This window comes from Lepus europaeus, chromosome 10 (assembly GCF_033115175.1).
Source record: "Lepus europaeus isolate LE1 chromosome 10, mLepTim1.pri, whole genome shotgun sequence".
Lineage (NCBI taxonomy): Eukaryota > Metazoa > Chordata > Mammalia > Lagomorpha > Leporidae > Lepus > Lepus europaeus.
Window position 1 is genome coordinate 111,626,423 of NC_084836.1, and position 24,485 is coordinate 111,650,907.

Genomic DNA, 24,485 nt, shown 5'->3' on the forward strand with positions numbered 1-24,485 from the left:
TAAGAAATCTTGGTGTCAGGCCCTGAAAAGTTAAATCAAAGGCAGGGGCCAGCGCCATGGCTCACTTGGTTAATCCTCTACCCGCGGTGCTGGCATCCCATATGGGTGCCAGATTCTGCCCCGGTTGCTCCTCTTCCAGTCCAGCTCTCTGCTGTGGCCCGGAAACGCAGTGGAGGATGGCCCAAGTGCTTGGGTCCCTGCACCCGCATGGGAGACCAGGAGGAAGCACCTGGCTCCTGGCTTCGGATAGGCGTGGCGCCGTCTGTAGCAGCCATTTGGGAAGTGAACTAACGGAAGGAAGACCTTTCTCTCTGTGTCTCTCACTGTCTGTAACTCAAACTATCAAATTAATTAATTAATTAATTAAAGAAATAAATCAAAGACAACCCACTAGAGCCTTAATTGTATAACCAGCAAAATATATCAAAACAAAACCACTCTGTAGCTCTGGCTTTGACTTGAGCCACCATGGGAGTTACAGATCGTCCCCTAACACCCAGGCTTGAGCTGAAATTTCATCCAAATCGTGGATAAAGACTTTGAGCCATATTTGGGGATGGATGTTAGACAGTACTACTTTAGGCACTTATCCTGAAAAAGTAGTATTTTGACTTTTACCCATGTTATTGGAGGCCAAGTGGGATCCCAAAGCTCTGTGTCCTACGTCTGCAGATTCTGAGTGATGGTTGGAAAAAAAATCCCTTCATGGGCTGTCAGTGATATGAAAGGCAAACAGAATCTAACTGAGAAACTGTTTCCAAACAGAAACATGAAGCACATCTTTGAGGAGGCTGCAGAGCGTGGTGTCTCCTACCAAGGAGCTCCAGGGTGATGACTCCTATCAGACAGCAGGAATTTTCTGTTTGGCTGGTGCCAAGTTAGACTGGATGGGTCTTAGGAAATGACAATGGGTTTTTGAAATTTAATTAATTAATTTGAAAGTCAGAGGGAGAAACAGATATCTTCCATCTGCTAGCTCACTCCCTGAATGGCTGCAACAGCAGTGGGTAAGCCAGGCGAAAGCCAGGAGCTGGGAACTGGGAACTCCATGTGGGTCTCCCATATGGGTGCAGGGACCCAAGGAGTTGGGCCCTCTTCCTCTGGTTCCCCAGACACATTAGCAGGGAGCTGGGTGAGAAGTAGAGCAGCCGGGATTTGAACTTTGAACTGGTGCTGTATGTCCGCAGGCTGCAGCATAACCCACTGCAGCACAATGCTGGCCCCAACATATCTAATATTTTGTTTTGATGAGGTGACAGTCCCACTTGTTGCCCCTCCTTGCAGTCCCTGGAGCTACTGTGCATTTACTGGTTTCATTCTGTGTGCAGAGGAACAGAAGTCACTGAAGCATTTACTGTTACCTAGAGGAGATAACAGCCTTCCTTTCCTGTTCCATCTCAGGTCATCTCCGTTCTCCAGCTCTGGTCTCTGGTCTCTGAGCATCCCTGTTTCACAAGACATCAAACTCGCTACGTTCACAGAATCACAGTACCAGGGCCTGAATGACAAAAGAAGAGAATGTATCCCCCTGCATGGGTTAGACATACTTTTTTTTTTTTTCTTTTTTCCACACAAGGTGGGAGATAAATCCAATGCATCCCAGTGTAATTTCTTAAAAGTATTTGGTACCCAGTCCTTGGACTCCTGCACCCGCAGGAGGAAGCTCCTGGCTCCTGGCTTCGGACTGGTGCAGCTCTGACCATTGTGGCCAGCTGGGAATGAACCAGTGGATGGAAGACCTCTCTCTCTCTCTCTCTCTCTCTCTGGCTCTCTCTGCCCCTCCTTCTCTCTTTGTAAATCTGCCTTTCAAATAAATAAATAAATCTTAAAAAACTTTGTATATGAAAAAAAAGTATTTGGTACCCATGTAGGAATGTTCTTGCAAAGCAAAGAACAAGCGTCTATTCCTTGCTGCCACTGAGAGACACCCAATGGTAGCTGCATTTGATTGGTTCTACTGGTGTCACATCCTGGCTCACTCCTGGTCTTTGATGATGAATGAAACCCTAACCACAAGACATGGGTAATCTTATGACCCCAAAGTGCCCATCACAAACCAACAACTCAATCCTCCATCCGGACAATAAGGCCAGCATGCCTGGTAAGGATTCTGTCATTGAATACACAATGGCAGGAGAGGGCTGCTCACCATCAGGGAGTCACAGGTTTTCTGATGAAACCTAATGACCCACTTGCAAAGCTTTGCTTCCTGGTCCCATGAGTCTTGCAGGGGAAATACAGTCACTACTACACAAAGAAGGCAGCATGTGCAAGTGACACCTAGGAGTTCTCTGGGGGCATCTCCACATCCTGGCAGGACCATCAAGGGATAATGTTCTCTGGGAGTAAATGCTTAGGTCACCCTTTCAAGCCAAGAACCCCAGCCAACGGAGGTACTGGCCCAAAGCAGGGGCATCATGACAGAGCTGGCAGGCCGTTAGAAATGCCAGCAGCCTCATGACCATTGCAGGAATGAGGGCATAGCAATGACCTATTTTCCTCCTGGCGTGTCTTTCTTCTCCTTCCCAGGACCATATATATTGTATGCTCTGCAAGCTATACTTGCTGTTGATTGTTTATGTTACCCAGACAGGATCAGTGGTGCCAGTGGAAGAATGAAATCAGAGCTGGATTCAGCAACAGGACATGGCCATGGCATCTTCTCTTTGGGGAGAGGGTTGGCATATTTGTGGTTATGTGTGAGAGTTTATTCATGGTGGAAATAGGTAGAGAACTGTGTATGTGCGAAGGCGTGAGGGTATGGCGTGCTGGGCAGCCCAGGGCTGCAGCGTATTGGACCGCTGCTACTTTTGCTTGTTAATGCCCCTCCTCTTTATTTTGGTGACAACACATGGCCTTTTCCCTGGGTAACTACCTTCCCTCCATCTGCCGCAGGTGGGAATCCAGGACCCTGCCTCGCATCCCCACCCAGGGCAAGGCATGCGGCTCAAGTAAAATTACCTCTTCCTGGGACTGGAACTGACAGCACAAGGGTGCTGGGAAGGAAGGTGGGCGGCAGGGGCTGTCTGGCCACAGTGCCCTGACCAGAATGCTCCTGGGTCCTGCAACTGAGGTCTGGCGAGCTCCCCGCCCCCGCCCTCGCACTCTCCCAGCTCCCCTGCCCCCGGCCCTGGCCCCAATGCTATCTGTCCAGAGACCCTGTCAGCACCTCCTTTGGAGAAGCATCACATATACCCTTCTTAGTGGCCCCAAGCAGGTATTCACAGCCCAATCTCCGGAACTTTTTTGTGTTGCCTTATTTGGAAAAAAGGGTCTCGCAAACGTGATTGAGGGTCTTGAGAGGAGGTTATCTTGGATTATCCCAGTGGACCCTAAACGTGTGCTTGTTAGGAGGCACTGGGACACTTCACACACACAGAGATGGTGATGTGATGCCAGCACCAGAACCTGGAGTGATGTAGCCACCAGAAGCTGCAAGAAGCAAGGGGGAAATTCTCCTCCAGAGCCTGTGCAGGGGCCACGGCTCAGTGACACCGGGATTTTGGATTTATGACCACCAGATCTGTACAACAAACTTGGCTGCTTTAAGCCATTGAGTTTGTAGCAATTTGTAATGGCAGTCCTGGAAACCAAGACACCTTGCAACAAATTTGGTTTTTGCTTCAAGAGGTCAGTTTCTGCTGCTTGGTACCGAAGAACCCTAATTGTTACCCTTAATTGTTACCGTTGTTCATGACTTTAACTCTTTACTCCAATGACCGGGTTAGTTCCAGCTGGATTCCTGGTCCGTGCAACCTATTCTGGCTGGACCAGCCAGAGACAAAGGCTGTGCTGCATCCCAGACTGGCATTAAGTTGTCCCATGTATCACCCAGCCTCTCTAGTCAAGCCAGCAGTCAGGAAATCAGCTCCACACAAGCAGGAACAGGTCTCTGGGCCTCACTCTTTATTTGCATACCGATTTTCACTGACAACAAGGGAGTGAGGGTAGGTTGCCTTTTTTTTTCTTTTGGTCAAGATCACACAGAATCTCGCAGTGGAGTCAGGCCAGGCGATTCTCTTCGTTGACGGGATCAGAACATCTGGAAGCCATCTGGCTTCTTGATATGTTTGGCAAGACCACGTAGGGGTACATGCAGCTCTTCTGATCCTCGTACCCCAACCCGGGCACAACTGGGCCTGGACATGTGCGGGAGGGCTGGTGTCTGTGTGTGTGGTGAATTCCTGAGAGGCCTTTTTGGCTATGCCCCAGCCTCTGTTCCAGTCTGGATACTTGGAATCCATGTGTATGTTGGGGACCCACTGCATGCTAGGCCCTGTGCGTGACATGAGTGTGGTCTTCACACGTGCCATTCCCTCTGCGTGGAATAGCCCACCACGGGACCCCCTTGGTCTAAGTAGCATATGTCTCCCTTGGTGGCAGGTGAGGTCATCATGTGCTCGGGTGAGACTTCCAAGGCGATGGTCGCTGGTATGTTATGCATGCTACGATCCCCACACGTATTAAGTCTCCTGTGGTATATTTATGTGGATTATTGCACTAGCATCTGCCCATTACTAGTCTGTATGCTTCAGGCGTAGAGGGCTATATATTTTGTCAACCATTTTTTCTTTACAGTAAGCAGGCAATAAAGCAGAGGCCGGGTGAGTGAGGTCAAGGTGAGCAGTGGTTGTGTGCAACACCCGAGTGGGCAGGGGGGCCGGGTGAGGGAACTGGAAAGCACAAGCCTCACACACGGCCACTCAGGTCCTTAAAATATTCTAAAAATGCTGCTCAGCTAAACGAGATGTCTGCAGGCCCCACGTGAAACCACAGCTGATAGTTGTTGGTAATGGATATTTGTCGAATGTGCGAACAATCTACAAGGGACTCACCGTAGAAAAGTCACAGATAAGCAGAGATGGGAGAGGCAGAGCTGACCGGGCCCCCCTTTCAGTCTTGTTCACACCCTGGCACGGGCATGGTCTCTCTCTGGCTATTTCCCCTTCCCCCTCCATGTAGGCTGAACAAATTGGGTCAACACTTTATTCAACATGTACTGAATACCCACTCTGCACCAAGCCTGGGGTTAAGCCAAACCAGGTCTTCCCTCTTGAGGCTCCTGGGATGGGACTCGGGGGCACGGATGATGGGTGCTCCAGCCACAGCATGTGAAAAGAGCGGAGGAACCACCCCCCAACTCTCAGCAAGTAGAAGATTCGGCAGGGGAGCGTGAGAGCGATGTCCCCAGCAAGGGCCCTAAAGGGCTGGGAGTCCCACGCATTTGCCTAGGCCATTATTACTAAAGGTAGGGCAGGGGGCCCAGGTCGGGCTGGGGTCCTGGTGGCCAGCCCCCTGCCGCCAGCATTTCAGAACTGGCCTTTCAGTGCCTCCTCTGCTCCATTCGGTTTTTACCTTGCTCTGGGTCTAGCCGGTGACCATGGGAGATGGAAGACCTGGAGGCTGCCTCCTATTGGAAGAACCGCAGCTGTGGTCCCGGGCTCCTACATTCGAATTCCCTGCCTGGTGCTTTCCCTCACTCCGACAGAGGGTTTTCATCTTATTCATCAACTTCAGGGATCCACACACAAACTCTGTGAGGGCAGAAGAGTGGACAGGACACTCGGCGGACCACAGCCTGGATTCCACAGCAGACTGCCACTCCCTAGTTGCGTGACACGGGGGTGAGACAGTGCCCTTCTGAGCCTCAGTTCCCCACCTGTGAAAAGGGGCTGATTCTCATCTTCCAACACGAGGCCAAATGTGATCTGGCTAAGAGCAGGGTCCCAGGAGTCCTTGGCTTCCTGTTGACCTTCTCTGGCTGTGCCCGTGCTGGGAGTGGCTTAGGCAGTGCCCTCCTGCTCTGGGCCACGGGAGGAAGGGGCCTATTTCTCAGGCCAGCACGAGTCTGTCTCACTACCACAAGGAAACGAAGCAGGGGAGGAGTCTTTGCTCTGTTTCAGCTGACTCTAGGCACATGGGAAGGGGGACACGCAGCCCTGGCTTTAACACCCCCGAGAGTCTGCAGGCTCGCTGGGGGCCTGGGTCTCCAGGTCTGCAGACTGTCCCTCCTGGGAGGTCTCTCGCGACGTCTCCAGAGAGGCCTCCGATGCGCCGTCCATGCTGCTCAGCAAGTCCTCAAACTCCCGGTGGTCGCTGTTGCGCACGGCCGCCTCCAGAGCCTTCTGGCGCCGGTAGAAGTGGGAGAACTTGTTGAAGATGATGGTGATGGGGAGTGCCACCACCAAGATGCCCCCCAGGATGCATCCGGAGGCTGCCAACTTGCCAGCCACCGTCACTGGTACCACATCCCCGTAGCCCACTGTGGTCATGCTCACTGTGCCCCACCACCAGCAGGCTGGGATGGTGTCAAAGCCCACGTCCTCCTCCTTTTCAGCTGTGTAGGCCACACCGGAGAACACCGACACGCCCACGGCCAGGTACAGAAGTAAGATGCCCACCTCACGGTAGCTATGCTGGAAGAGAACATAGGGACCCAAGTCAGAGCTGGATGGGCTTACAGACCTGCTACTGGGCATGTGGGGAAACTGAGGCCCATGGAGTAGGCCAACCAGGCCCAAAGTCACAGAGCAAGGTACAGTTAGTGCCAAGACCCAGGTCTCCTGACTCCCAACTAAGATCTTCCACTACCATAGGCAGCAACATTGCCTGGGCCTGAGCACAGGCCTAATTGCTGTTCAAGGTTCCTGCGAGGGCCCAGCTGATCCTTCTATCCTGGGGGCCACTGGCGGCCCCAGCCGGTGAAGGAAAAGCTTGCAATCTGTTACGCTGCTGCAGAGCCAAGAGAGCTGGCGTTTATACGCCGCCATGCAAAGAGCTGGCTTCACAATGGCACCCCTTCAGTGGCATGAGGCCGAGAGCCCCCAGTTTGGAGTGAGGCGCTCAGACTGTAAAGTGCGGAGGGAACATGGCGAGATCTTACTAAAAGGCAGAACCTAACGGAGGGTCTGGGACAGCACCACAGGGTCTTTCTCACCAGCTTCCAGGTGATGCAAAAGCCGCCTCACGCTGAGAGGCAAGGCACTTGTGTGGAGTATCTGACTCCAGTGTCGTGGACCCTGGCAGCCCCACCTGGTGCTCTCCTCCCTCCTTCCCCATCGTCAGGCCTTGGCCCTCTGCACGGTTTAGGCAAAGCAGAATTCTGGAGCAGAGGGGGTCTTCTTCCCTGCCAGGAGGACATGCAAGGGCCTCTCCTGAGCCCCGTTCAGGGACCCGCCGCAGAGCGGCACGGAGCTTCAGCAGAAAGCACACGAGGTGCTGTGGTTCGACACCGCTGGGTTATTCCCAGCTCTGCCGCTGCTTCCAGAGGAGCCCTGGGGCAGTCCTGTCCGCTGGCAGAGCCTCAGTTTCCACATTTGCACAGCAGCGACAATAACACTGTGGCAATGACCCTGTGCACACACCAGTGCCCAGCGTTGTGGGCCGAGAGGTCATGGCCTTTTCACACCCCGTCCCTCTCACCTCCTCAACCACATCTCTTCCCCTGTACCCCTCCCAGCAAACATCCTGCTCTCTCTCCAGGCTGCCGGACAAGCCGTTCACTCTGCCTCCCTCCCCAAACCAGCCTGGGTCACCCCTTGGACTGTAAGTTGGCCAGGAAGCGGCCCTGTGCCCCATGCAGGGCCTGGCACCGGGACCCGCTCAACAGACCACAGGCAGGCTGGCTTTCAAAAGCCTCGCACAGCACCTTCCTGACGCAGTCCTCCCGAAGACTAAATCGCGCCTGGAACCTGGCTCAGACCTGGTGCTCAGGAAGGGGCGGCTCTGGGGCTACCCGGAGCCTTAGCACGCAAAGGGGGCTCAGGAGAGGCCCTTGCATGTCCTCCTGGCAGGGCAGCCGGGGTATGGAGTGCTGGCAGGTGGCCTAGGTGGTCACAGGGAATTCCATTAGCCAGACCCCCTGAGCTCAGCATCTCTCCAGTCTGTGCCTCTGGCGGCGCAGGCTCCAGCCGGGCAGTTGGCGCCCGCTTTGCATTGCTTCACGTTGGACAGACCTGTCCGAGGTGACCTCCGTCTTATTTTTTGTGTGTCTGGCTGCTAAAAACGACCAGCCAAGCCCTGTTTTCTCCTTGGGAACCTGGGCGGCTAACTGTACGTCCTTGGCCACAGCGCCGCCGGGAGGGAAAGTCAGACCTGATGCAAAACGCACAATACCCGGCACCCAGCCCTGTGCCTGGCGCCCCACCGTGCTCCCGGCCGGACGCTCTGCGCCGGCCACAGCGCCCTTCCCCGACCCGGCCCCGCCGGCCCTACCTTGAGCGTGGCGCCCAGCGAGCGCAGCCCCGTGGAGTGGCGCGCCAACTTGAGCACGCGGAAGATGCGCATGAGGCGGAACACCTGCACCACCTTGCCCAGGTCGCCCAGCTCCTCGCCGCCCGCGCCGCGCCGGCCGCCCAGCGCCGCACCGGCCAGCAGCGTGAGGTAGAAGGGCAGCACCGACACGATGTCGATGAGGTTGAGCGGGTGGCAGAAGAAGTTGCGCGTGCTGGGCGCCAGCAGCAGGCGCGACGACACCTCGAAGCTGAACCAGGCGATGCAGAAGTACTCGAGGCGCCGCAGCACCGGGTCGTCGTCGCGCGCGTCCTCGGCGCTGCGGCCCGCGGCCACGGCGGCCACGGCGGCGGCCGCCTCGCGGGCCTGGTACTCGGGTAGGCTGTGGATGCACATGGCGGCGATGGAGGCGAGCACCACGCCGATGGAGACGCAGCTGAAGAGCTTGCTGGGCAGCGAGTAGCCCGGGTTCTCCATGGTGAGCCAGAGGCGGCGGCGCAGGCGGCCGCAGCGCGCCGCGCCGTAGCGCGCCAGCTCGCGCTGCACGTCGGAGATCTCGTCGGGGCACGGGTCCACGCTGCTCGGCGTGTCGCTGTCCTCGTCCCAGGCGCGCGGCCGCGCCACGCGCCGCTCCAGGTAGCGGCCGCGGCAGCAGGCGGCCAGCGCGCTCTCGCCCAGGCCCCAGTAGTCGGCCTCCTGGCCGAAGGCGAAGACGCACAGCTCGTCGAGCACGTGCAGGCGGCCGGTGCGGTAGAAGTGCAGCAGGCCCAGGAAGAAGCCCGGGTGCCGGTCGAAGTAGAACTCGCGCGCCGCCGCGTCGTAGTCGTCGCACAGGCGCCGCGCCTGCTCCTCCGACGCCGCGGCCTGCAGGCGGCCCAGCCGCGTGCCCGGGAACCGCGCCAGCGCGCGCGCGCTCAGCCGCCGCCGCACGCCGCCCACGTTCACGCGCAGCGCCTCGTCGCTTCGCCGCCAGGGGACGCCGGCGCCGCGCCCCGGGGACTCGCTCACCATGGCTGCGGGCGCGCGGGCCTGTGGACAGCGGGAGGTTCCGCTGAGGGGGCTCCCGCTACCTCGGGGCGTCCCACCCCGCGGCCGCGTGTGGAGCACCCGGCGTGCAGTGGGTGCTCGGTGGGTGTCTGGGGGCCTCAGGATTCGGATTTGGGCCTGGGTTCGAGGATGCGCCCTCCCCAGCTGGAGGCTTTGGCCCAGTCACTGACCTCCCGCCCCGTTTTGTTTTTTCTCCTGCAGACATCGACTTGGGAGGACTGCGTGTGCGATGGGATTGGGCGTCGCCTTGGCACCTGGTAGGTCCCCCCCCCACCCCCAGATGCCCCCGTTCCTGGATAAACTTGGATTTCCGTCCCCGATGTGCGAGTCCTCTGAACCTGTGTGTTCTGCAGAGTGGAGCTAGCTGGGCTCCCTGCCTCGGCGGTGAGGGGAGACCTAGTTAGACCAGGTGCTGGCTGGGACTACAGCCTCACCTGCGACTTTGTCAGGGATGCATAGTCTCAGCCTCTGGGGGGTTTGCTGACCCAGAAACCCTGGGCCTGGGGTCCTGCAGTCTGTGGTTTCATAGCCTGGAGGGTGATTCCACACATGGTGGGGAAGGAGAGCTACTCATTTACACTGTGCCAAGGCTCTGGGGCCTGAGGCCTGACCTTGAACCCTGGCTCCCTTGTGTGACCTTAGGCAAGTCACTTCACCTCTCTGAACCTCTAGAGGATGGAGATTTAAAATACCAACCTCCAAGTGTCTATCAGGCCTGGCTCACGGAAGGGGTTTACTCAAATATCCACCTGTGCCACGCTCTCCTGGCGGCAGGCACACCTGGGTGTACGTCCAGGACCCGGGGGGAGGTACTTGTTCTCCAGCTCTGCCTCCTGCACAGTGCACAGTGCAGACAATAGCACCCACCCCCAAGGGCGGCTGGAGGATTAAGGAAGGGCGGGGAGAGTGTTGGGCGTCAGGGACTAGTGGGGAGGCGCTGGGTCCTGCCCCTGCCCGCTGCACGGAAGGCCAGTGACTCACTGCCTGACCCTGTGGGTTCAGGGCTGCCTGCCTCCTGGGGTGCACCTGGCCCGGGGCCTGCTGTTACGCAGGTTGGCGTTCTCGCCCTGGTTGTGTCACTTGTGTGACATCAGGCCAGTCTCCTCCCTCATGTGGGCTTTAGCTCTCCTGTCTTTAGAACAGGGATAATGGCAGTTTGGAGGGACTGCCATTGTGTGTGTGTGTGCAGAGGCCCGGGAAGACAGTAGTTGATCAGGAAACATTCATCCCCTGTACTTCCCTCTGACCAGATCTGAGTGCAGATTCTCACTCTGCCCCGGTGACCTTGAGCAGATCCACTGCCCTCTGTAAGCTCCAGTTTCCCCGTCTGTGTGCCGGGTAGCAGCACAGTTTCTACGAAAGGCTGCAAGATCCGGAGCGGCAGCGTGGTCCCTGGCACGTAACTGGGCAGTGAGCAGGGGTGGGCTGCAACTCTGCTCTCGGCTCCTGCGCCTGGACTTGGCACCCATTCTTCATTAGCAGCGTGGACCTGAGCCACTGCCTTCCTCTCTCTGGGACTCCCTTTCCTGCTCGATAAAATGGGGGTAATTCAACCAACACTTCCTGAAAAGAACCTGGATATCGGAAAGATTAAGTGACTTGTTCCAAGGACCCCAGCTCGACCTTGGCACCGTGGGGGCAGGCAGCAGCCAGGCTATTTGGATCCCGGGGCCTCCGCACTCTGCTCTTGAGCACTCACTACCTACTGGTCACTTCCCTGAGCACCCCCTCCCCTCCTTTAGTCCCTTCAGACCTAATGAGCAAGGACTTCTAATCCCATTTACTGATGAGCAGGCAGGTCCACCTGGGAGCGCCCAAAGCCCCGCCCTCTGTGTCCTTCCCTCCTTGGGGTGGGCTTCTAGAGGGGGCCGGCCCCGGAAGCCCCAGGCGGCTCCCGGCTTCCCACTCTGGCTGCCCAGGACCCGGGACTTCCCTGGGCCACGCCCCTTCCCGAGGGAGGCCCCTTACCTGTCGCGGCCCCTCCCGGACCAGCGCGTCTGTCCCCAGAGGCACGGAGGCTGGGAGCCGCTGGCTGCGCCGGGCTGGAGTCTGTTCCCGCGGCCCCGCGGAGCCTTGCTGCTCTGGAGGCCCCGCTGCCCGCTCCTTCCCTGGCTTCCTGCGTCCCCCGCGGCCTCGGCCGCATCGATCGCTGCCGGGGGAGGGAGGGAGGCCGCGGGCGGCAGGAGGAGGTGGTTTCTATTCCTGACTCGGCTGGAGGGTGCTGGTGTCTGGAGGCTGGGGCCAACAGCCCGGGTGTCCTCCCAAGCCAGGGGCCCGGGAAGGAGGGATCCTTTAGCTTCAGCACCTGAGAATCCCCTTCGGGAGGGACTGCAGCCCCAGCCTGTCTGGCAAAGGATCAATAGTAATCATAGTTGGCTTAATTGAGTGCTTAGTAGGTGTCAGGCGCTCTGCTTCAGGTGCCTAGCTCAGTTATCCCCGACCCAGACATGGCAGGGGTGGGCTCCCGGAGTCCTCAAAAGCACAGGTATTTGGCTTAGGCTGTGGGGGATCTGGGTTAGGGAGCTGTGGCTCCCGGCTTCATTTTCCTGGGAGCCCCAGGCGGGGCCAGAGCAGGTGCAAGGCCTGGCTCTTCCCCGGGTGGGCTGTGGATCCCCAGAATTTTGCTCCTGAGGCCCAGTATCCTCTTCTGCCCAAGGGCCACAGCTTCCCATCTTCCAAGTGGGCTGGGAGGGGAGGGGAGAACTGTGCCAAGGAGCTGTGTCAAGTTGCAGGATCTGCACCTGTGTATTGAGTGGCTGGGGTGTGCCTGATACAAGACTTAACGAATGTTGTTTTTAATAAGGAGAGTTAGTAACAACTACCTAGCACTTACTTTGGGCCAAGACAGGCCTCATCTCATTCAGGCTGCAAATCTATCTGCAGAACAGGTGTTGTCTCACAGCTAGAAATGAGGCTGTGAGAGGCGTGGAGACCTTCCCAAGGTCACACAGCTGGCTTCCTCTAGGCCAGCACGGTTCAATAGATACAACGTGAGCGGCATATAGAATCTAAACTTTCTGATGGCAATATTTAAAAGAAGAGAAACAAGACAGATTATTTAAATAATATCTGATTTAACCCAGTATATCCAAGATGTTGTAATTCCAATATAAAATCAATACAGAAATCATTGATGTGGCATGCTACATTTTTGTTTTTGTGAGTCTTTGAAATCCATTTTATGTTGGACTCGGGCAGCTTTAGACACCATGAATGAATTCTCACTGTTTCTCTAGGTCGCACGTATGGGCACAGCATGGCTGGATTCTCTACTCAGGGTCCCCCAGGCTGAAGCCAAGGTATTGGCCAGGGTTGAGATTCTGATCCGAGGTTCTCTGCCATACTCAGATTGTTGGCAGAATTCATTTCCTGTGCTTATAGGACTGATAGGTGCCCGTCTTGCTGCCAGCTGTCTGCTAGGGATCGGCCTCAGAGCCTGGAGTCACCTGTACTTCCTTGCTGCCTGACCTCCCAGGCAGATCACAGCATGAACACCTACATTCTGCAGGCAACCCAGAGTGTGGGCTTCCTTGTTTAAGATTTATTTTGTTTATTTGAAAGGCACAGTTATGGAGAGGGAGAGAGAGAGAGAGAGAGAGAAAATCTTCTTTTGCTGGTTCCTGCCCAAATGGCTGCAATGGTCAGGATTGGGCCAGGCGGAGCCAGGAGCCAGGAGCTTCTTCTGGGTCTCCCACGTGGGTGCAGGGGCCCAAGGACTTGGGCCATCCTCCACTGCTTCTACAGGCACCTTAGCAGAGAGGTGGATTGGAAGTGGAGCAGCCGGGACTCAAACTGGTGCCCATATGGGGATGACAGCACTGCAGGGGCAGGGACTCTGTAAAGGACTCACCTGATTAGGCCAGGCCACTGTCAGTCACCCTTCTGACATGCATTCCCCACTCACAAGTTGCATTCTGAGGAGGGTGTTGTACAGGGGTGAGGGTATTTGGGGTCATTTTAAACATTCTGCCTGCCACATCCACCTGTAACAAAGTTCATTTAGGACAGATCGGATGTGACGTGCTCCGTAGCCACGGGCGGCTGAGGCTGGAGGCTGGAGGCTCCCGTGTAGGGTTGCATAGCCCTAGGCTGCAGCCCTTCAGTTTCACGCAGAGGAAGCAGTGAAAGCAGGCAGCTCTTGCCCACCTCCCTCATTTGGCCACCAGGAGCTGGGGCAGATCCACAGAGAAGCAGGTCTCCCATTTGCTGCTCTCGGACTGTGACTGCGGCCTCCACTGCCCTCCCCAGAGCCGGAGAGGTGGACAGACCCATTTCCCTAGGGCGGAAGACACTGGGTCCATGGGTTGGCATCACCCCGAGATCACATTGTAGTGGATACTCGGAGTTGTGGATAGGTTCACGGGTGCCGAGACGGGAAGAGGGCCAGCCGAGGTCTCTGTTGTGCCTTCTATATAACACGGGTGGGCTGGTCCCCAAGTTTCCCCTCAGTCTCTGGCCGGAACCCTCGGGGATTTACCTGCAGAGAAAGCTTGCTGCTGCAGAAAATACAGAAGTTTGGGGATTAAGTAGACCTGGGAGTGGCAGGAAGCTTCTCATGCCTGCTTCTCATGCCCCCTGTGTGACCCCGCCCCTTGCGTGTGGGCGGGACCTGCTGGCTGACTCCTTGAGCAGAATATGGCCAAGGGGCTGGCATGTTCCATAAAGCTGGGCCTTGCAGGGGGCTCTGTTGACTTCTGGCCGTCACCCTGCCACAAACAAACTCTGCCAACTTCCACGTGAAGGGGACAGCGGCTCCCTCTCCCGAGGAGACTCCCGCGCTGGCTGACACCTCCGTAGCAGTCCCGTGAGGCCGATGACCCCGGTAACCGGTGCCTGGGTTCTTGACCCACAGAAACTGTGCGATAACAAATGTGTGCAGGTTGAAGCCACTTTGGTGGTGGTGGCTGGTGACACGGCAACAGACGAGAGTGGGTGGGGTTTGGATCTCGCCTTTGCCACTGAATTGCTGTGTGAGCTTGGGCCGAGTGTCTGTTCTCGGTGCTTACCTACCTCAGCTGTAAAATGGGAACAATGCCTACGTTTCGGGGTTTTGCTGAAGATTAGCACGTGCTGTTCCCTCCCCATGAACAGCCCTTCCTGCACTTCCTTTTCCTGGTATATCCGGATTGAATTTTGCTTGTGGAAGAGAAACCTTCCCTGGAGAGGAGGTCACCTTTGTCAGCGTGCCAGGGCAGGTGCGGCTGCTCAGGGACTGAAGATTCAGGCTCCCCGTCACTTCCTGCTGCACCGTTCTCGAGTGGCTCTCAGCCTTGTGGCCGACACTGCTCAGAGCTGCTCCGAGCACGCTGCCTTGTGCTGTGCCCTTCCTGCACAGTTACGAGGGCATCTCTCTGTCAGAGGCTTCCCTGCGAGGGCTCCACTCAGGGAGACGCTGATGGGCCTGGGAATTGGTGTGTCCCACCTACACTGGTCTCTGGAGCTCCCCTGTGGCTGTCCCTCGAGGTCACAGCCTTAGTCACTTCTCTTTTTTGTGCACTTCGCCACTGCCACACATGCTTCTCCTGGAATCGTTCCAGGGCGTCACCATCATCTGAATCTTCGTCTCAGCTGGTCCTGGAGGTCTCCAGACGGCTGTTCTGGCTGCAGCAGCCGGGTCCCAGGAGGGACAAGGGGCAGATGGAGGATGGGCAGAAGGCTGAGCGTCCTGAGTTAGGGTAGCAGTAGTCTCCCAGGAAGTCTGTCCCAGGAGCCTTCCCCGCACTCCTAATTGGCCAGTCCCAGGTCACGTGACCATTCCTTGCCACAGGGAGCTTACAGCAAAGTGCACAAATATTAAGTTAAAGCCGAATGAATTTTTTTGCAAATGGGTCATTCCGGGTCAAAATCTAGAATGTCACCAGCACTCTGGTAGTGTGAGGGTTTGGGACAAATGTTCCTAACTGAGGACACTGCCATTGGTAAGAATAGGGAAAATGGCTGGCTGGCAGTGTGGCTGGCTGGCAGTGTCGCACTTGGCTGGCTCCTGCTCAGACTCAAGGCCTTGGCTTGGACAGTCACTTCCTTCAGGACGCCTTCGCTGGTTCCAAGCTGGCTAAGATCCCTCCCAGCCTGCGTAGACTCCTTGGTGTCTCCAGTCTGGTGCAGATTGTGCGTTACTCCTGCTGGGGCTTTGTCTACTCCAGTAGTGCATAGGTCTCTCTGCAACACAGCCTGGAGCCTGGAAGTGTTCAGCAAATATTTATCAAGGAGGGAAAGCGAAGTTGGGGTCCGTGGAGGACCTGAGTGTCCAGTGTCTCGGGAGGCTTCCTAGAAGGGGAGTGGAAATGGAGCTGAATGGTTTGGAATTCAGTAGCTAGGACGGAGCCGGCACAGACCTGGGGTGACAAGCAGCGAGTTAGCCAGCGAGCTGAGCAGGTGCACTGTGTAGATATGTAGCCAGAGAAGTCCCGGCCTGTGACCCGCTGCCTCCTGCCATTCCAGGGACCCGGCTCAGCAGCCAAGTCGGAACTGGGAGCTTCCTGCTGGGACCCCTGACTTTTCCTCCTATAGCCTTTCAGCAATAGCTGTGCACAACGGGCTTGGGTTCTGGCCATCCAGAATTGAGCCCGATCACTTCACCCTCGTGAGTCTTTGTGATCCTGTTTCTCAGAGCTGGGAGGATTCTTCACAGACTGAGTGTCATGGAGTGGTCAGGAAGCGAGGTGTGTGGGGCCGGCCTGTCTGGGTCAAATCCTGGTTCTGCCACATAGAGGCTGCATGACTTTGAGTGCCTTGTGCCTCAGTTTCCTCATATGTAAGATGGAGAATAATAATAAAGCCCATGTAGGAAGGCGGTGAGGACTTAGGGAGACTATACATGCAACGTGGGTAAAGTCACACCTGTGAGGGCTGAGTGTGCTGGACTTATTGGGAGCTGTTGCTGGCTTCTTTCCTTTTCTTTTCAGTATCTAAGGAGGAATAGGACCAGGTTTTTAGTCCTAGCTGCATCACCTCTCAGCCAGGCATCTGGGGCAAGTCACTGACCTCAAAAATGCTGCTGTGTCCCCCTTGTCAAGTGGGAAGAGGAGTGGCCATGTTTCTTGGGGCTGGGGATGGGTGAGTGAAATGCCCTGGGGGAGGCGTACTGTGGGCATTGACTACAGACTCCTGTTCAGCATCCGAATCAGCCCAGCTCTTCCTGTAGACAGTCTGCGACACAGAGTCCCCAAATCTCAGACTTTTTCTACCACAAACACTTATTCCTCTCCCACCTGTGACGCTTAACCAGAGCAGCTCAGCTTCCGGCCTGCTCTGTGTGTCTCTCATGCTGACACCAGTGGTTTCCGGTCAAGGTCATCTCCTGGCACAGGTGGGAGCTCCCAGGTGACTGGTGCCTTGTCTTAAATCTGGCATGTGGCCCGTAAGTCAAGACAGGTTCATGGCCAAGCCCCAAGTCACCGGAGCAGGGGTATGCACTTTCCTCTAGGGGTGCCAGGGTAGCAGTGGGGAAGGAAGGGGCAATCTGGGGCACATAGTACAATCTGTTGTGTTATTTGAGGTTATGGGTGGAGAAACTGAGGCCCAGAAAGAGTGAGTGACTCTGAGACAGTTCTCTTTGTCCCGCTCTCCCAGGCCTCACCTTTATCCACTCACAGCCATCCACCCTTAAGGACGAGGACCACTCTGTGGAATGCGTCATCAGCTGACGTCGTCCTTGCAGACATCCCAGAGTACAGCTAACACAAACTAGGACGGCGCCTCTTTGGGGGCCGCGCCATATCCGCGGTCTGCATGGACCCCAACGTTACGTGGTTCACGACTTAGCGCTTGCTGCTTCGGAGTCAGCAGTTCAGACGTTGGGCCCCGCGGGGAGGACTGCGGTCCTGAGGGAGTCTGAGTCTTTCCGTCTCCCAAGAGGGCAAACGGGAGAAGGATGCACCTGGGATCGCCCTCCGGGGTCAAGAGAACGGGGAACGAGGAACCAGGGTTTCCAAGTTCAACCCCGCACTTGACCCCCAAGCCCTGGTCCATCACGGGTGTGAGAGAAGGCCCAGCAGGGGCTGTGGGGGAGGGTTTGCCTGCCTCGCTCCCCTTGCTAGAACAAGGCCCGGGTAAGAGGGAGAGTCGGGGCCCAGTGTCTGGGTCCAGAACTGTCTAGGGGTGGCCGTCCGTCATGCCTTCATTGATCCCCGCCTCCCACCAAGAAACACTCATTATGTTCTGACAACAGACCTGGCCCTGGAGACGCGGAGCCCAGGGAGGTGTCGGCCAGCGATGGGGACAGCGTGTCCCCCCGTTGGGGGCAGTTTGAAGTGATCTTAGTGTGTACGTGGCTGCAGCATTACATAGCACTGACCCTTGGAGCAGAAAGCTCTTCTCTCTTGTTTCTTCTGACTACAGCGGGGAGAGTCTTGGGTTAGAGATCTGCCCTGGGCCTGTCTCTTTAACCTTTGCTAACTTCCATTTGTTAAACCAGAAGCAGGAGGGCCTGGCTAGAGGCATTAGTTAATCTGACTGGCTGTATTTTAATGGGGCTGAGCTGTCATCAGCACATTTGTTGTCACAATGACAGTCCATGTATGGCAAGTGACAATGTGTAGTAGTGACATCAAGTTTTCTTTTGCAATACATGTGTTTATGCACAAAGGTTGCTTAAAGGAAACAGGGCAGGTAGCAGCACAGGTAGCGTGAGACGGATGCCGATGCGGGTGTGCCGGTGTGGCAGAAAGCCTGACCACCCTGTGCTGCTGGGACCCAGGTCCCGGGTGGCTGGACTGCCCAAGGGAGGGGTCAGGACTCCCACACAGAGGGCCCTGCCCGACTTGGGCGTTTCCAGTATGGGACACAGGAAGTGCAGAGAGATGGAAAGTGGGCTTTAGGAAGGGTGGGAGCTGGGTGTGTCCGTGCTGGGGGTACTGGGGTGATGAAGAGGAACTCCTCTGGTTGAGGTCAGACAGTGGATCTTGAAGCCCGGGGAGAATCCAGGGCCGCAGGGAAGACACAGCAGACGTTCTCAGAATATTGGCACTGCTGCTGGCAGAGAGGGTCCCCGCCCCTCGTCATCATCTCCTGCCGGGAGTCCCATGGGAGATGCAGAGCTGTGGCTCCTGAACCAGAACTAGCCTGAGGAAACAGGGAAAAAAAAAAGGTGAACTTCTCCCACAATAGGGTTCTGTGTGCCAGGCTGGGTCCCCTCCCTGCCAGGCCCCAGGAGACCAAGGCAGAATGCCCCACCCTCCTCCTCAGGGTGAACTGAGACCCAGGGCAGTGTGGGGATGAGGTCTCGGTGACACAGCAGGTCCCGTAAGAGAAGCGGGGATCGCCAGCTCCTCCACCACCCTATTGACTTCCCCGGTTCTGGCCATGGGAGGGCCTGGCTTCTGGGTTATAGCTGGGAAGCCTGTTGAACTGGAGGAAACTCTCGCAGGTGGGGCTGGGCAAGGGCAGGCGCCCAGCCCAGGCACACAGCAGCTGTACCTCTGGTAGGGTCTCGGCAGTCCCGGCCGCAGGCTGCGCGGCAGCAACGCTTCTTGCCCTTGCAGTCTGAATCGCTGTGACACAGGTGCTGCGTGGGGCTCAGGCAGTGCAGCCGGTCCTCAGGGCAGCCTCCCGCCTTTACTGCAACAGAGGGGCCTGGGTGAGCCCTGCCCATGCCAGCTTCCCACGCAGCACGGGGCTTGGGTGGGCAGCGAGGTGGAGCAGGGTACTTACACGAGACCCTAGGGACACACTGGAGGAAACAGGCTTTGTGACAGCACTTCATGGTTGAGGGACACTGGCTGTCGTCCATGCACTGATCAGGCACTGATTGGATGCAGGGCTCATCATCTGGTGGGCAGGCCCCTGATTTCACTGTAAAAGAACCCCCCAGGAGCCAGCGCTGTGGCTTAGTGGGTAAGGTTGCCACCTGCAGCGCCGGCATCCCATATGGGTGCCGGTTCTAGTCCCAGCTGCTCCTCTTCGGATCCAGTTCTCTGCTATGGCCTGGGAAAGCTGTAGAAGATGGCCCAAATCTTTGGGCCTCTGCACCCGCATGGGAGACCTGAAAGAAGCTCCTGGCTCCTGGCTTTGGATCAGCCCAGCTCCAGATGTTGTGGCCATTTGGGGAGTGAACCAGCAGGTGGAAGATCTCTCTCTCTCTCTGTCTCTGTCTCTCTCTCTCTCTTTGTAACCCTAACTTTCAAGTAAAATAAACAGATCTTTAAAAATAAGAAAGAGCCCCCAATCTTGCAGCAGGATAATGAGGTCTGAATTCTCCCTCCCTTACTTTTTGCTTGACATTTGGCGAGTGGCTGTTGTTTTTTTATGACTGCCATGCTTCAGTTTTCTCTCTCTGAAGTGAGAACCTGAACTTCTTCCTCCCAGGGCTGGCTTGGGATGCACCTTGCTTAAAGGATAGGCAGCAGTGAGGTTCAGAATCCTGCGGCCAGCAGGGCTGTGTCTGGTCAGCCCTGCCCCTCTTCCTAGCCTCACCTCCGACACTCTTGCTTCTGAGCGGCTCCAGGCCCATTCCCCTGGCAGGGCTCTGCTGTGCCTGTGCTCTCTGCCTGGGGCTCTTTCCCATACCCCATCTACGTGGTCAGCTCATTAGGTCTTAGCTGCAACCCTACTCTGACTGCACCTTAACTAGGTCGGTTCCCACCCATCCATGCACCCCAAAGTATCTTCCCATCGCCTTGCCCTGCATCTGTTTGTCTGTCTCTGTGAAGGTACACACTGCCTACTTTGCTCACCATTAGTCCATAGCGCAGCATTTGGTGTACAACACCAGGGACTCGTCAACTGTTTGAAAGACAGGCACAGTGTTGCAGGTGTGTCAGGTGCTGTCCCCCTGGGGCCATGTCTGTCCTGCTCATCATTGTTGCCCGTGTTGGTTTCAGAATTTGAGTATTGACTCTGTCTTTGAGTGCTCCCTTGAATGGCCAAAGAATGTTCTGTCCTGAGCATCCCTCGCCACTCTTCTTGTAATGATTTGGGGCCATTTTCTGATTTCATGCAGAAGGCATATCATGGAAGAAGAAATCAATGCCTGGCCCACGCGGGCCTGGGCTGAGACTCCCAGAGCCTCATGCCCTCTGACCTCCATGACCCTCTGCTCTGGCTGCCCTTTGGCCTCAGGGGTGGAGCTGGTCCCAGGCCTTCCATTCAGTCTAGCATCAGAAGGTGCAAGAGTTTCCAAGGCAGCTGGATCCAGTGCTGTGACTTTGTCTCTGCGCCACTTCACCCACTGAGCCCCCTGCCCGGTGCCAGCTGCACACACAGTGTGGGCTTTTGGCTCAGAGTAAGCTGTGCTCAAGGCCAGCTCCAGTTGGTAGGCTGGGTTGTTTTAAATCGAATTGCTGCCCCCTGCTGGAGGAAGAGTGGTTTAGCTTGTGTTGGCCTCTACTAGGATTACCCTCTCCCAGGAGGTTGGGAGCGTGGTGGGGTTGGGTGAAGGGCCTTGGGAGACTGGGCTCCAGGGTTTAGCTTTGTGCTCACAAGCCCAGGCCAGAGGTGCTCAGGTCTCAAAGAGTGGGCCAAATAGAGCTGCCTGGACACAGAGGAGAAGCAGGGGCTCCCAGTTTGTCTGGGAGTGGGGGCAAGAAGCAGTTCTGGGAAGAAGGGCTTGGGCTGAATCCTGGGGAATAGACAGGGAAAGGGGCTGGGAGTCTGCAGTTCAAATGGGGAGAACTTGACAGTCACGGTGTGGCCTGGGAATAGAAGCCCGGTGTATGCAGAGGCTTGAGAGGGCCCGAGCGGTCACGCTCATTCTGTTCGTCCGTCTTCCCTAACCTTCCCTTCACATCTGGGTCCCCACTCAAAGTTACATGCATAGAGACACATGTCACACATATGACTGACACTCAGGCATACGTAGACAGCCCTCCTGATCCATACACCATGGATCTGTGGGCTCAGAGGGAGAGGAAACCATCCCTGGACCTGACTGAACAGGTACAGGGACTCACACAGACCCAGATGCACACACAGTCCAGATACATGCTCGCTCAGATCTATATGCGTGATTAGCTGTAGGCTTAACCATATGAAATTGCCAATAGCTAACTGTTTTTGAGTGACAAAAAAGTAATTTCACTTGGTTTAACCTAATACACACATCAATTTACATGGTTGTTACACACACACACACACAGAAGTACAGTCATTCGTATGAATATACACATAGTCAAGCATATATACAAACTCGTATGTGTGCCTGCACACACAGATCGTTAATTACAAGGCACTTGTATGCATGAGCGGTAACGAGACAGGGAGGGAGGGAATCAGGTGAGCCACCTGGGGGTGGTAAGTAGCCCCTATTATCTCAAGACCCACAGGATCCAGGTTTGGTTGCCCTTGCTCTGAAGATAAACAGACCCCCATCTCCCACCGCTCCCTGCCCCCCCCCCATATGGACCAGGCTCAGACCAGTTTAGGGAGCCAAACCTGACCTTGATTGACCTGCAGCTCATTATAAGCTCATGTAATACATTAGCATGCAAAATGGCACACATGCCAGGTGCCGTGACAGGAAACACGGGACCACCTAAAGAGCAAGAAGGGTGCCCGGGAATGCCCACCTTCTCCCCAGGAAAACCGTGAGTATTCCTTCCCCTTGTTAGGCTGCACCCCAACACACGCTTGCTAGAATGTACCTCCCGTTCATGAAGGACCCAGGTGATATTAAGCAGTTCCGAGGAGGGGCCAGCTCCCCTCCAGGTAGGCCCCTTCGGTCTGTGGAGTGCACGTCTCTGCTTTCTCAGGTCAATGTCACTGCTGGCTGTTCACTGTTCTCTGACTTGCTCATGAATTCCTTCTTAAACTCAGGGACCCGAGTATCGAGCAGCCCTTGCTGTCTGGTGCCAGTGTGTGTGTGTGTGTGCAGAGAAACACACATGGGCACGCACAGCCATCTGTGTACAACCCAGTGCAGAGGAAGCCCTAATACCGTGTAGCGGTTGAAACCAGTGACTTTAATTAGGCACTTGCTGTTGCTCAGGGACTGTGCCAGCCTCTTTGTAGCAGAGACTCTTGACATTTGAGTGAGGGGCTGGGCTGGGCTGGGCATCCACAGGCAGCAAACCACGGCTTCTCTTCCCTCTACGCTTTCAGCTTCCGCGGGGTCTGTAATTCACCGAGAGCCAGGCATAGGTCTCACAGGAGAGCAGTCAGGGGAGAACACAATGTGGTGGATTAGGAGACAGACAAGCATGCAGCACTGGCCATGTCGGGAGGTCCTGGGCAGGTGCAGGCTCTGCTGGCACCTGCTCCTGCCTCTGGGAGGTGCGAGGCCGTCCCAGGCCCTCAGTAGCTCCCCCAAGTCACCCACTTATGCTGCACTTACTGTTTGCCAGGCCTTATTCCTCAGGACACCACTTACTCTCCAGAGAGAGGCAGGGAACCATATTTTACAAGAAGTAAGTGGACAGGATCAAATAGCCACACTCAGATGCCACCTTTGATGCTAACTCAGAGTCAGTCTTTGGCTTGGGCGAGTGGTTTCTCACTGTGCCTCGGTTTCTTCATCTGTAGCATGGGTGTAAAGATAGCCCTGGCCTCCTGTGTCACAGCAGGGCATCTTATCATGGTGGTGTGTGACTCACAGCCGACACAGGGCCTGGCCTTGGACTTCACCTGTGTCCTTCCTCCCTTGGTCTGGAGGTCTCTGAGCCCCCTCCTCCCTAAACCAGCTCATATTCCAGACAGGCACTTATTTCTGAGAAAGGCAAAGGCGGGGAATATGTAGAAATCTGCTCCCCAGAGTCAGAGGGAGAAGGAGGACCTGTCCGTGTTGCTGACTTCCTCCTGTGAATGGGGTCAGGGCTGTGCAGTCAATGTAGGTCAAAGCATTCCAACCCCAGAAGGGGACACAAGCCACAGCCTCACCCAGACTGGGAGGCACCTGTCTGGCCACTCCAGCAGCCCCTGCCTCCCTTACCTGTCCATAGACAGGGCAGCCCCGGCCTTGTCAGGGGGTGGGAACGGGGGCAGAAGACTAGGGGAGGGGAGCAACAGGGATGTCTCCAAACAGACCCAAGATGCCAGAAGCTACACCCCTACTCAACTCCAGGCCCCTCCACAGGTTGGGCTGGGGGCCAGAGAAGGCTCATGGCACCTGCCAAGTAGACCCAGTCACTGCTCCACAGGTACCAGCCGTGGAACAGCAGGCCTGGACAGCTTCCCAGCCCTGTCCCCAGAGGCACAGGGCTCTGTGTTCACGTGCTTAGACACACACGACTGCTGCCATTGCTAGGAGGCCACAGAGACAAGCAGGCACAGCGACATGCAGATACACAGAGACGGGTGCATGGCTGCACCCCCGGCCCCCCCGCCAAGATATATAGACAGGCACAGGCGAGCCTGAGCCACTGGTGGGAAGACATTTACAGAGAAGGGTGCAGGTGGGTGGACAGGTGCCAGGATGCACAAACAAAACCACAGGCTCCTGGAAGCACTGGGAAGCAGACACACATACTTGCACACTCACACACTCACACACTCACACACACATTGCCTGCCTTCCTCCAAACCCATACTCTCCTCCCCCCAGAGAGGTACTGTTCTTGGAGTAGGGGGTTCTGCCTGCACTCACCTCCCTTCTTCCGCCCAGAGGCAGCAGGCAGCTGGCTCCCTAGACCCAGGAGGGCCACCAGGAGGAGGCTCCAGATCCTCATGTTTCTGTGCCGGCACCTAATAAGATCAGAGCCCAGGGGCCCCAAATTAGCACCTACAGGCTCAGGGAGGTTACAGCCACTGAGTCAGGAGGAGGGCATGCGTGGCCTGGCGTGTGCCTGACTTATCTCGGTCCCACCCCCCGCCCAAGGGCCTCCGAGTACATCGTGCCCATGCAGGAAATGCAGACAGGGTGGTGGCAGGTGGTGGTGGTGGTGGGTATGGCTTGGATCAAGTCCTGCCTGTGTAGCTGACTCTGCATGGCCAACTTAACTGTGATCTCGGGCACATCTTGTCCCTCCTCGCCCTTCAGTCTTTCTCTTCTGTGTACAGGGTGAAGGTTGTTGAGTCATGTACTTTAAGATCCTAAAGCCCCAGCAATGTCCTAGGCAGGGGACAGAAGTCCGTGTCAAATAGCAGGGCAGTTTTCAGAGTTCTGGATGCCTAGGGCGGGAAACAGCGTTAGGGCTAGGGATAGAGCTCCCTGTCCGAGGAGGCAGGCCCAGGCTGGCACAGGGGTGAGGCCAGGCCTGGCGTCTCCTCCTGGCATCCCCTGGCTGGGAGAGTCTGGCCCTGCCTTGCTGAAGTCACCTCCTGTGGCATCTGGGAGA

General features: G+C 56.3%; 2 protein-coding genes across 2 annotated transcripts; both read right to left on the reverse strand.

The window, feature by feature from the left end:
* Nucleotides 1-5,534: 5,534 nt before the first annotated feature.
* Nucleotides 5,535-9,243, reverse strand: KCNS1 (potassium voltage-gated channel modifier subfamily S member 1). The gene is made up of 2 exons (XM_062202371.1): nucleotides 8,215-9,243; nucleotides 5,535-6,416 (listed from the first exon to the last, which is right to left on the reverse strand). Exons 1-2 carry the CDS (start codon nucleotides 9,241-9,243, stop codon nucleotides 5,946-5,948), a joined length of 1,500 nt encoding a protein of 499 aa, XP_062058355.1. The 3' UTR covers nucleotides 5,535-5,945.
* A 9,361-nt stretch (nucleotides 9,244-18,604) lies between these two features.
* LOC133768187 (WAP four-disulfide core domain protein 5-like) lies at nucleotides 18,605-23,876 on the reverse strand. The gene is made up of 3 exons (XM_062202559.1): nucleotides 23,795-23,876; nucleotides 18,931-19,071; nucleotides 18,605-18,837 (listed from the first exon to the last, which is right to left on the reverse strand). Exons 1-3 carry the CDS (start codon nucleotides 23,874-23,876, stop codon nucleotides 18,605-18,607), a joined length of 456 nt encoding a protein of 151 aa, XP_062058543.1.
* Nucleotides 23,877-24,485: the final 609 nt, after the last annotated feature.